The sequence below is a fragment of the Microcebus murinus genome, chromosome 14, assembly GCF_040939455.1.
Source record: "Microcebus murinus isolate Inina chromosome 14, M.murinus_Inina_mat1.0, whole genome shotgun sequence".
Classification (NCBI taxonomy): Eukaryota; Metazoa; Chordata; class Mammalia; order Primates; family Cheirogaleidae; genus Microcebus; species Microcebus murinus.
In genome coordinates, this window is record NC_134117.1 from 51624488 (window position 1) to 51637655 (window position 13168).

Sequence of the window (13168 nt, forward strand, 5' to 3'; positions counted from 1 at the left end):
AGCAACCTCAATCTCCGGGGCTCAGCGATCCTACTGCCTCAGCCTCCCGAGTAGCTGGGACTACAGGCATGCGCCACCATGCCCGGCTAATTTTTTGTATATATATTTTTAGTTGGTCAATTAATTTATTTCTATTTTTGGTAGAGACAGGGTCTCGCTCAGGCTGGTTTTGAACTCCTGACCTTGAGCAATCCGCCCGCCTCGGCCTCCCAAAGTGCTAGGATTACAGGCGTGAGCCACCACGCCCGGCCTCATCTCACTGATTTTTTGAAATACTATCTATGTTTTAATTGAGGACAAGTTTCTTTTTTTCCCCAGGTAACTTTAAATTAGTTGTTTCTTTCCATCGCAATTGCATAGAATTGACAATATTAAAATGTGTCATTGTGTATACTCCAAGAACATGAATACTGCCTGTAATTTTTTTTTTTTTTTTGAGACAGAGTTTCACTTTGTTGCCCAGGCTAGAGTGAGTGCCGTGGCGTCAGCCTAGCTCACAGCAACCTCAAACTCTTGGGCTCAAGCAATCCTGCTGCCTCAGCCTCCCGAGTAGCTGGGACTACAGGCATGTGCCACCATGCCTGGCTAATTTTTTCTATAAATATTAGTTGGCCAATTAATTTCTATTTATAGTAGAGACGGGGTCTCGCTCTTGCTCAGGCTGGTTTTGAACTCCTGACCTCGAGCAATCCACCCGCCTTGGCCTCCCAGAGTGCTAGGATTACAGGCGTGAGCCACTGCGCCCGGCCGTTGCTTATAATTTTTAAAAACAATTTTTATTTTGAAGTAATTTTAGACTTACAAAAATAAGACAGAATTCGCATATACTCCTCACCCAGTTTCTACTAATCTGAACACTTTATATATCCATAGTATAAGTATCAAAACCAGGATATTAACATTAGTATAATATTACTGAACTGTAGACCTAATTCAAACTTTAACAATTTTTCCACTGTTGTCCTTTTTCAGTTTCTGGGGATAATCCAGGATCCAACATTGCATTTAGTTATCATGTCTCCTTAAGTCTCCACCCAATATGTCTCAATGCCTCAGTTTCCTTATCTTTATACCTTGACACTCTTTTGAAGTATCAGTAACTTGCAGGTATGTGCCACTGATGGATGTTAACTAGAATCAGTGGATTTGAAGAAACAGAATATTTGCATAGCCTCAAAGTATCTCCTCAAAGATATGTAATTACCCAGGGCAGAACAGTGGAGAAGCCTGGTAGACATACCCTAACCAAGTTAACATTACCAATAGTAAGATATTGATGTCGTGTAACCCCTGATACGATGCTCTGGGTAGGACACAGCATCTTTTATGGTATTCTTGCCCAAAAAACAATCTAATCATGAAACCTCAATATGGTCATGAAAACACATCAAACAAACTAAAACTGATGGACAGTGAACAAAATTCCTGACGAGCACAGTTCAGAATTGTCACGGTTGATTTTAATTATTTGTCTTTGGGTATGTGAAACATTCACTTAGTTCTAAGAGTCAAAACTATACAAAAAAGTATACTCAGAAGGGATCATTTAATCAATCATATTCCGATTCCCTTTTCTATTCCCTGAAGAAACGAGTTACTTGGGTTTCTGATTTATCCTGCTTGTATTTTTTTTTTTTTTTTTGCACAAATGAGCAGATAGATGTGTGTTTTCTTAGATTCCCTTTCTTACATGAAAGATGGCCTCCTATAGCTTTGCTTTTTTTATTTTGAGACAGAGTCTCACTCTGTTGCCGGGGCTAGAGTGCCATGGTGTCAGCCTAGTTCACAGCAACCTGACTCCTGGGCTCAAGCAGTCCTTCTGCCTCAGCTTCCCAAGTGGCTGAGACTACAGGTATGCACCACCATGCCTGGCTAATTTTTCTATATATTTTTAGTTGGCCAATTAATTTCTTTCTGTTTTTAGTAGAGATGGGGTCTCGCTCTTGCTCAGGCTAGTTTCGAACTCCTGACTTGCGCAATCTGCCTGCCTCGGCTTCCTAGAGTGCTAGAATTACAGGCGTGAGCCACCGCGCCCTGCCTGTGTAAGAGTTTTTAAAAAGTTTCTTCAATTTTAATTTTCTTTCTTTCTTTCTTTTTTTTTTTTTTTGAGGCAGTCCCGCTTTGTTGCCCAGGCTAGAGTGAGTGCCATGGCGTCAGCCTAGCTCACAGCAACCTCAAACTCCTGGGCTCAAGCAATCCTGCTGCCTCAGCCTCCCGAGTAGCTGGGACTACAGGCATGTGCCACCGTGCCCGCCTAATTTTTTTTTCTATATATATTAGTTGGCCAATTAATTTCTTTCTATTTATAGTAGAGATGGGTCTTGCTCTTGCTCAGGCTGGTTTCGAACTCCTGACCTCAAGCAATCCTCCCGCCTCCGCCTCCCAGAGTGCTAGGATTACAGGCGTGAGCCTCTGCGCCCGGCCTCAATTTTAATTTTCATCTCACAGCTAAATCAGTACCATGTGTCACAATGTCTTATTTGTTGAGCTCCTGCATTGAGACAGTGCAGCATAATTGAAAAGTGTAGGCTCTGGAGTAAAACTGCCTACTTATTGTATATGACCTTTGATAAATTGTTAATCTCTCTGGACCTCAATTCCTAATCCACAAAATGGAAATAATAGTATATCAGAGTTGTTCTGAGGATTAGATGATTTTAATACATAGAACATTATTGCCATTATTAACCATGGGCAATCACTTTCCTGTTAATCAACAGATATATGTTGAATACCTATTCTGTGCTAGGTGCTGGAGATGGGATCATGAGTGAGATGGGATAAAGCCCTTACAGGACTTGCAGTCTACTGGGGGATAGAGGCAAGTAATGCGAGAACCACACTAAGAGTAAATGTGGCAAATATGGTGTGGGAGGGACAGGCATGTGAAGAGGAAGATAATGAATTCTGATTTTAACATACTGATGTACAGGAGCCAGTAGAACATTCAGATGTGATTGTTCTAGTGATGTTGAATATTCCAGTCTAGCTCCAGAAAGCCATCTGGATTGCAGACAAAGTTTTAGGAGTGAGGAGCACATGTAATCAAAGCCCTAGAAATGGATAAGGTATACCTTGGGTAAAGTTTAGGAAGGCATTTTCAGGACACTAACATTTAAAGGACAGACATTTTAATTTTATTTACTCCTCAGAATAATTCTGTGGAGATAAGTAATATTATCATTTATATTTTACTATGAAAAACCTGAAGCTTAGAAAGTTAACCTGTTGGCCAGACACACGGTGGCTCACGCCTGTAATCCTAGCACTCTGGGAGGCCGAGGCAGGAGGATCGCTTGAGGTCAGGAGTTCGAAACCAGCCTGAGCAAGAGCAAGACCCCGTCTCTACTAAAAATAGAAATTAATTGGCCAACTAAAATATATAGAAAAAATCAGCCAGGCATCGCGGCACATGCCTGTAATCCTAGCTACTTGGGAGGCTGGGGCATGAGGATCGCTTGAGCCCAGGAGTTTGAGGTTGCTGTGAGCTAGGCTGCCATCATGGCACTCTAGCCCCAGCAACAGAGTGAGACTGTCTCAAAAAAAAAAAAAAAGAAAGCCTATCTGAGATTCAAACCTTAAGTATGAGAGCTTTCAAACTCAGTGCTCTCAAAAGACTTTACACAGCTAGTACTTAATGGTTAAAATCTTATTTTCCCCTCCCCATTTGACTTCATAACTTACCAAGGAAAGTTATGAATATAATTTAAAACAAACATGCGTGAGGTGGTTATCACTTGTGATATACAACTCTTGTTACATTGGGCAGTTGTACACATTCCTACCATCTGTATTTTGGGGTTGAGGTGAAAATACTGAGTGCTTTTTATATTCATGGCTTTCAATCAAGAGATTATGTATCAATAATAACAAACGGATCCCTGCTGCATTTAGAGCCCTTTTTAAAAGAGAAATTTTTATTGATTGATGGTCTGGGGTATACACTGATGTCAAAAGGTTTTTGCCTTTCAGCTTCTATCAATTAACGCGAGTAAAGTCAGCTAGCTGTTTGTAAACAATATTCTGAAATGTTTCATTAAAGTAAGCCGATGTCAAACATATTTTTATATAAATACGTCATCACGGAGTCAAGCTAGAGAGGAACGAACCACTGCAAGGGGCGGGGCTGGAGGAGGACCACTTCTTTGACAACTTCAGTTTCTTGTCATCGGTTGCTATGGTGACCGCTACGTCTTCCCATTGGCCGCTGCCGAGCGTACTGCGGTGCCTCTGGCGGACTTCATTGGTTACGGTTCTGCAGTGGCCCTCGCCTGTCGAGAGCCGCAAGTGAAGTGTCGCAAAACAGAAGGAAGGCGGGAGTCCCGACTGCTCACTAAGGAAATCTAGGCAGCAGAGGCTGCTATGGCGAACACTCCGTGGGCCGAAGTCTGTGAGAAATTCCAGGCGGCGCTGGCTTTGTCACGGGTGGAATTGCATAAAAACCCGGAGAAGGAACCGTACAAGTCCAAATACAGCGCCCGAGCGCTGCTGGAAGAGGTCAAGGCGCTGCTCGGCCCGGCGCCTGAGGACGAGGATGAGAGGCCTGAGGCCGACGACGGCTTGGGTGCGGGGGACCACGCCCTGGGGCTGCCCACCGAAGTGGTGGAGCCCGAGGGGCCCATCGCCCAGCAGGCGGTGAGGCTGGCGGTTATTGAGTTCCACCTCGGGGTGAACCACATCGACACCGAGGAGCTGTCGGCGGGGGAGGAGCACCTGGTGAAATGCCTGAGGCTGCTGCGCAGGTACCGGCTCTCGCACGACTGCGTGTCCCTCTACATCCAGGCGCAGGTGAGAGCGATCCCGGCCTGCCGCCGCGCAGCGGGCACCGCGGGGCTCCGGCGCCAAGCCGAGGCCAGAGGCAAACGTCGTCCGGCGCATTTTGTCCCCACGATTTTGTAGCTTTGGCATGAATCCCAGAGAGGGTCTCATGGCTTTCAGAAAGGCCAGTCTTAAAGACTTACTGAGCTCTCCCTTCCACCGTGGGCTTCCAAACTCCCTTTCCATCCTCGTCGCCCACTCCAACAACATCACTTGCTGCTTCACTTAGTCGTGGGCAACGCATTGCTTTCCGAGACCCTCCCACGTCGTAATGCCCTTTCCAGCTCTTCTCCACCAGTCCAAATCTTGTTCATTCTAGTACCTAGAAAAAATGAGGCAACACAGCGAGATCCTGTTTCTACAAAACATCTAAAAAATTAGCCCGGCCTAGTGGCCCGCCCTGTAGTCCTAGCTCCTTGTGTAACATGTTTTATAAACATAAATCCTTTCCTCCTTAGCAATCCTCGTCATCTCAATAATTGACTTTCTGTGCAGCAGACAACATTGAATCCCCCTTGTGGGTTCATTAACACACAGGTTTAGGCAGGAGCATTGCTTGAGCCGATATTTGGAGGTTGCTGTGAGCTGTGATCGTGCCACTGCACTCCAGTCTAGGGGACTGAGCGAGACCCCTGTATCTAAACAAAAAGAAAAATCCAAAGTAATTTAAACCTTAAGGTCTCAAGGAAATGACAAAGAATGGCCAGAGTACTTTTTTCTTTTTCTTTCTTTTCTTTTTTTAAAATAGAGCCAGTGTCTCGTTCTGTCACCCAGGCTGAAGTGCAGTGTGACCCCATCATAGCTCATTGCAGCCCTGAACTCCAGGGCTCAAGCAATCCTCTGGCGTTGGCCTTCCAAAGTGCTGGAATTACAGGCATGAGCCCACATGCCTGACCCAGCGTATTTAATTCAAAATAAAATGTCTGAAATCTGTTTCCATTCTTGCCACTTTTATTTGTTTGCTCTCCAGGGAATTCCTGTCCATTCTTCAATACCCATCTGAAGAATTAACTCGTTCTTTTAGTAACTTTCCTTGGACCATTTTGGTCCAAGCTGATCTCTCCTTCCTACCTTTGAATTCTTACAATACTTATTGCTTCCCATTTATATGGTGCTTGGTTTATTAAAAAATAAATTTGACATTCTGCATTGGGAACGTAACACTTTAAAATACAAATATGTATGAACTCTTTGTATATGCTCTAGGTACTCTGCCTAGGACCAAAGCCTTAGGCCACACACTTTTTTATCCAATAGTTCCAGTTCCTAATATATGAGATCCAGAAAACATTTTCCAAAATTGATCATATAGTAAATAGGCCTCAAAGAAAACCCTCAAAATTGAGAAGGAAATTGTATAGGTCATATTCTTTTATCATGGCCCAATAAAACTAAAAGTCATATAATAACAGGGACTGCATTTTTTTTTGCACATTATTTCTAGCCCCAGTATGTGGCACATAGTAAGCACAGTCTGAAAATTTGTGGAGTGGACAAATGATTTAATGAAATTTTTAAGATATTGAATTTAAACAAGTCCTCAATTATTTGAATTTTTTCTTAATCATACAACCTAAGACCTTAGTAAACATTTAAAAAATTATTTCAAGGCCAGGTGTAGGTGGCTTACGCTTGTGATCCTAGCTCTTTGGGAGGCTGAGGAGGGAGGATCACTTGATGCTAGGGGTTCACAACCAGTCTGGGCAATAGCCAGACCCCATCTCTACAAAACATTAAGTCCCAGCTACTTGGGAAGCTGAAGCAGGGGAATTGTTTGAGCCCAGGAGTTTGAGGCTGCAGTGAGCTATGATGATGCCAACATACTCTAGTCCATAACAGCAAGACCCTATGTCAAAAAAAAAAAAAATTACTTCAATATCTCAAATACCATATTAAGAACTTTCCTTAATGTAATAGAGTATCTTCAGTATATAGTGTATTTTACTGATTTTAAGATGTACATTTTTTTAAATTTTACTATCTTTGAAATTGGGATGTATCATATAGCTGGTTGGTTATCTTTTATTATTTCATTGGCAGTGCTTTCTTGTTGATATATAAAATAATTGTATGTCTTACAATTGTGACATCTTTCTGAAATAACAGTATTTCAAACAGCCATCCTTTTCTTTTTTTCTATTTTCTTTTTGGTCACTAGATTTATCTTTTAGATCATACTTTTTTTTTTTTTTTTGACCGAGTCTCGCTTTGTTACCCAGACTAGAGTGAGTGCTGTGGTGTCAGCCTAGCTCACAGCAACCTCAAACTCCTGGACTCAAACAATCCTCCTGCCTCAGCCTCCCGAATAGCTGGGACTACAGGCATGCGCCACAATGCCCGGCTAATTTTTTCTATATGTATTAGCCAATTAATTTCTTTCTGTTTATAGTAGAGATGGGATCTTGCTCTTGCTCAGGCTGGTATCAAACTCCTGACCTCCAGCAAAGCAATCTACCCGCCTTGGCCTCCCAAAATGCTAGGATTACAGGTGTGAGCCACCTCGCCCAGCCTGGATCATCCTTTTTTAAAGGGTGTATTGTAAGAGATATTCTAACTAAAAGCAGGAACAAAACCTTGATTAGAAACTCTGGCCAGTGCAAAATATAGAAACCAAATAAGAGTTATAAATTTTGAAAAAAATGAAATCATTTATAAAAATAAAAATCATTGTATGCATATGTGATCTTTGTGTACCTAAAATCCTAAAGCAATTAACTGAGAAACTATTAGAATTATCAGTTCAAGGCAGGAAAATGTAAGATAAATATATAATATCAAGAGTATTCTTATATATTAGGTATAACTGCTTAAAAAATATTTTTAGAAATTTTGCATTCACAATATTAGGGGTAATAGAACTAATAATTTTAAAAAAGATATCACATTATGGGTGGTAAGATTAAACATGGAAATGTTGTTATCCTGATATCTTTTTTTTAAAAATTAATTTATTATTTATTTATTTATTTTTTTTTTTGGAGACAGAGTCTCACTTTGTTGCCCAGGCTAGAGTGAGTGTTGTGGCATCAGCCCAGCTCACAGCAACTCAAACTCCTGGGCTTGAGCAATCCTCCTGTTTCAGCCTCCCAAGTAGCTGGGACTACAGGCATGCGCCACCATGCCCGGCTAATTTTTCTATATATATTAGTTAGCCAATTAATTTCTTTCTATTTTTAGTAGAGATGGGCTCTCGCTCAGGCTGGTTTTGAACTCCTGACTTTGAGCAATCTGCCCACCTCGGCCTCCTAGAGTGCTAGGATTACAGGCGTGAGCCACCACGCCTGGCCATCCTGATATCTTAATATTCTAATGTAATTCCTGCTGAACTCACAGTGGGTTTTTTTTCTTAGAACCTGACAAAATGAGTACATTTATCTGAAAGAATAAAGAAAAGTGAATATAAAAATATGAAAAGTAATCCACTGTAACTGAACTACCAGGTACTAAAACAGTACAGCAATAGTAATTTAACTACATTCTATATGTTGTAGTCTGTTTCTAAAAAATTCTGTTCCATGGGTCTATTTTTTCCAATGACGGTACCTCACCATTAGCATTTTATTACATTTGATATTTACTATATATGACGAGAGATTGAGCCTTGCTAATAAGTAAGCAGACTAAAAGAATGAAACAGAAAAATTGGCAGGGATTATTAAAGGTATCAGTTACACTCAGTATTGAAGAGGCTATGAGGAAATGGATGCCATCATTCATTGTTAGTAGAAATATAAATTCATAGAACCTTTCTGGAGATGAATATCAAAACTCTTGAGTCAAGAGTTTGACTTAGGCCGGCCGAGGTGGCTCACGCCTGTAATCCTAGCACTCTGGGAGGCCGAGGCAGGCAGATTGCTCGAATCAGAAGTTCGAAACCAGCCTGAGCAAGAGCGAGACCCCGTCTCTACTAAAAACAGAAAGAAATTAATTAGCCAACTAATATATATAGAAAAAATTACCCAGGCATGGTGGCGCATGCCTGTAGTTCCAGCTACTCAGGAGGCTGAGGCAGTAGGATTACTTGAGCCCAGGAGTTTGAGGTTGCTGTGAGCTAGGCTGATGCCACGGCACTCACTCTAGCCTGGGCAACAGAGTGAAACTCTGTCTCAAAAAAAAAAAAAAAAAGAGTTTGACTTAGGCCAGGCCCGGTGGCTTGAAGGATGGCTCAAGGTCAGGAATTAAAGACTAGCCTGAGCAAGAGTGACACCCCATCTCTACTGAAAATAGAAATAAATTAGCTGGACAACTAAAAATATATAGAAAAAATTAGCCAGGCATGGTGGCACATGCCTATAGTCCCAGCTACTCGGGAGGCTGAGGCAGAAGGATCGCTTGAGCCCAGGAGTTTGAGGTGGCTGTGAGCTAGGCTAATGCCATGGTGCTCTAGCCCAGACAACAGAGCAAAACTAAAAGAAAAAAAACAGGTTGACTTAAAAATTCCACATCAATATTCTAATGTAATAAAGAAATAAGTGAACATGGATATTCATCACAGCATTGTTGATTACTAAAGAAGGAAAATAATATAAACATCAGTAGGGATATGATTAACTAAATTCCGTTACATCCATATGGAAGAGCAGTATGCAATCATTAAACATAATGATTTATATTTGTTAGCAAAAATTGCCAACAGTAACAGGGAGGGAGAAGACTCTAAGGCATGTTTAGAATTATGTAGAAAAATCCTATTTTTGTATAAGAAATATATAAAAATTTTATATATACACATACATAGTGAGGAAGAATTTATATATACATGTAAATAATATATACAAATACATATTTATGTGTGTGCATGTATATGAAAAGATTTGAAAGTATTCATGGGAATTCATGATATTCTAACAGTTTGTCTTAATCTGGTGTCTTCCTGGAGAACTACGAACTGGACCCACATTATATAGTATTATCAAGAGAATATCCCTTTCTACCTTCACTGAATTCTGAGGACTTTAGGAATGATTTTTGTCTGGCATTCCTTCTGACCTTTTCAGCAATATATACTGACACGACCATCTTAATTACTTCACTTTAGGAAAATTTCCTAAGCAATTAGTTCATTAATTCTCTCCACCCCCAGATTATGTATGTATAAGAAGTACTTCGTGTTATTGTTTATAGCTTCATTGAGGTGCAATTTTATTTTTTTTTTGAGACAGAGTCTCACTTTGTTGCCCAGGCTAGAGTGAGTGCTGTGGCGTCAGCCTAGCTCACAGCAACCTCAAACTCCTGGGTTTAAGTGATCCTACTGCCTCAGCCTCCCGAGTAGCTGGGACTACAGGCATGCGCCACCATGCCCGGCTAATTTTTTCTATATATATTAGTTGGCCAATTAATTTGTTTCTATTTATAGTAGAGACAGGGTCTCACTCTTGCTCAAGCTGGTTTCAAACTCCTGACCTCAAGCAATCCACCCGCCTCGGCCTCCTAGAGTGCTAGGATTATAGGCATGAGCCACCACGCCCGGCCCAAATCACTTTTTTAAACTGTGGGGTTTCTAAACCATTTTTGTTCCACACGCCCCTTTGGTGGTCTAGTGAAGCTGATATTTCATAAAACAGATAATGATTTTAAATGCATAAAATATATATAAGGTTACAAAATCAATATAGAAGTACAGTTATCAAAATATTTTTAAAACAATGTGTTATAGTTACATGCTTTATTAACACATTAACAATATCAATAAATGTGTCTAATAGCTTCAATAATTCTGAAGTAATGAGCATAAATGATGTTTTACTTGCAAACTAGCATGATATAAATATTTTTTTCATTTCTCTTGGTTACAAAGTCCCAAGCACTGTAATATTGCTGCAGTTTGTTTTCTGTATTCATAATCAAAAGAAATGCTAAATTTTAGTAGGAGATTAGTGACAATAAATTTGTATTTTTTCCCCATCCAAATTCATGGACTCTGAATTCTCTTCATGGATTCTGTGGGGGTCCATAGAATTGAGGTTAAGAATCTCTGCATTAAAGACTCTTTCCTTATCCTGTTCCCTTCCCTAGGGAAGTGAGCAAAATACAGTAGAAGCCCAGCCTCAGATGTATCCTTGTACCTAAAGTACTATCCCAGAAAATGGAAGGCAGGCTAAGCCTGTGCCTAAAGGGGAGCTAGGCCTCCAGTTTTCAGTTCTGACCATATCAACAGGCCCGATTTGCCCTGCAGACCCTGATAAGAGAGACGTGTAGCGGGGGACAAACTGACCTGGTTTTAAAGTATTTAGTATATAACTCCGAATCCAGTCAGCTTCACCTTAGCCTTCATGGTAACAGAAGGAAGTTGGCACAATGGAAATCAAAAGGAAGAGATCAATATAAGAAAAGACACTGCAAAAGAAGAATCAATGACCTTTTGATTGGATGTAATTATAAAACTATAATTTTAAGAACTCTATAGAAAGTATACATATTCTATTGTTTGAAATGGTAGACATTAGGAATATGACTTAACAGATGAGAAAAGGCATATTAGTATGTTCAGAATTTTCATACCATATAATTTGAATGGCCTATTCTGGAATGTGAGTTCATTCTTTATTTTTTAGGCTTGAACCAAACAGTGAATATTGAGAATATTTCTTTTTTTTTTCTTTTAAAAGTCTCTGGAGGAGATTGTAGTATTTTGAAAGCATTATATGTATCTGGTCCATCCTTGTCTATTATCTCAGGAATCTCAGCATGGCTTAGCTGATTGCCTGTAGCTCAAAGTTCCTCATCCATATTGTTGACTTGCTACAGCTGTAGTCTCAGCTCTAGCTGAGTCTGGGAGAGTATCTGCTTCCAACTCACTCACATGGTTGTTGGCAGGATTCGGTTCCTCAGAGGCTTTTTATCTGAGGGCCTCAGACTATTGACCTCTCTCATTTCCTTTGCTCTGCACAGAGTGGTTCACAACATGGCAGTTGTCTTCCCTCTAAGAGAGAAAGCAAGAGAGCACTCAAAATGGAAACCACAGTGTTTTGCAACCTAATCTTAGAAGTGACTTTCCATGACTTCTGCCATAGTCTAGTCATTAGAAGCAAGTCACCAAATCCAGCCCATGCTCAAGGGGAAGAGATTACACAAGGGTATGAATACTAGAAAGCAGGAATCATTGGGGGTCCGTCTTATAATAGCAGCTACCTACCATACTACATAAGGTCAATATTATTATGAATAGTTAATTCATTGGTAATCAAACTCCAGTACTATTGGATCGGTAAATATTGACTTGGCTAGAACCCATTCTACTAAGTGAAGTATCCCAAGAATGAAAAAACAAGCACCACATGGACTCACCATCAAATTGGTTTTAACTGATCATCACTTAAGTGCACATATAGCAATAACATTCATCAGGTGTCAGGCAGATGGGAGCAGGAGGAGAGGATGGGCATATACATACATAATGAGTATGGTACACACCGTCTGGGCCAGGGGTCCTCAAACTACGGCCCGAGGGCCACATGCGGCCTGCCAAGGACATTTATCTGGCCTGCTGGGTGTTTTTGCAGCCACTGCCTGTCCTGCTTAGCCAACTCGTCCTGGGCCCACAGTGCGCATGTGTGGAATGTGTGCCCCACTCTCCAACCGCCCTCCCACAGTCTGAGGGACAGTGAACTGGCCCCCTGTTTAAAAAGTTTGAGGACCCCTGGTGGGCGATGGACACACTTGAAGCTCTGACTCGAGTAGGGCAACATACGTAACCTAAACATTTGTGGCCGGGTGCAGTGGCTCACGCCTGTAATCCTAGCACTCTTGGGAGGCGAACACAGGCAGATCATTTGAGCTCAGGAGCTCGAAACCTGCCTGATCAAGGGCAAGACCCTGTCTCTACTAAAAAAGTAGAAATTAGCTGGACAACTAAAAATATATATAGAAAAAATTAGCTGGGCATGGTGGCTCATGCCTGTAGTCCCAGGAGGGACTCTGGGGAGGCTGAGGCAGAAGGATTGCTTGATCCCAAGAGTTTGAGGTTGCTGTGAGCTAGGCTGACGCCACGGCTCTGTAGCTCGGGCAACAGAGTGAGACTCTGTCTCAAAAACAAACAAACAAACAAACAAAAAACATTTGTACCTCCATAATATACTAAAATAAAAAAGGAAAAAAAAAACAACGAAAGTTACTTTAATTGGAAGTTTTATATAATCATAGCTTGTTTCTCTTTTCTTTATTTTTCAGAATAATCTGGGTATCTTGTGGTCTGAAAGAGAAGAAATTGAAACTGCACAGGCTTACCTAGAGTCATCAGAAGCACTATATAATCAATATATGAAAGAGGTATGTTACATGTCAGATAAATTTTTAAGTTTTGATTGAAACTAGTCAAGAATTGATAGTAAGAATTCCTCATTCATAATAT

The 13168-nt window shown here is 40.9% G+C and overlaps 1 protein-coding gene across 1 annotated transcript in view; it reads left to right on the plus strand.

Annotated features, from left to right (window-relative positions):
• Positions 1-4287: 4287 nt before the first annotated feature.
• The window catches only part of KIFBP (kinesin family binding protein), a 29713-nt gene continuing 20832 nt past the window's right edge, over positions 4288-13168 (plus strand). The window contains exons 1-2 of the mRNA XM_012762664.2: positions 4288-4788; positions 12988-13086. Coding sequence (XP_012618118.1) covers positions 4363-4788; positions 12988-13086 — 525 coding nt within the window. The 5' untranslated portion in view covers positions 4288-4362. The remainder of the gene's footprint in view (positions 4789-12987; positions 13087-13168) is intronic.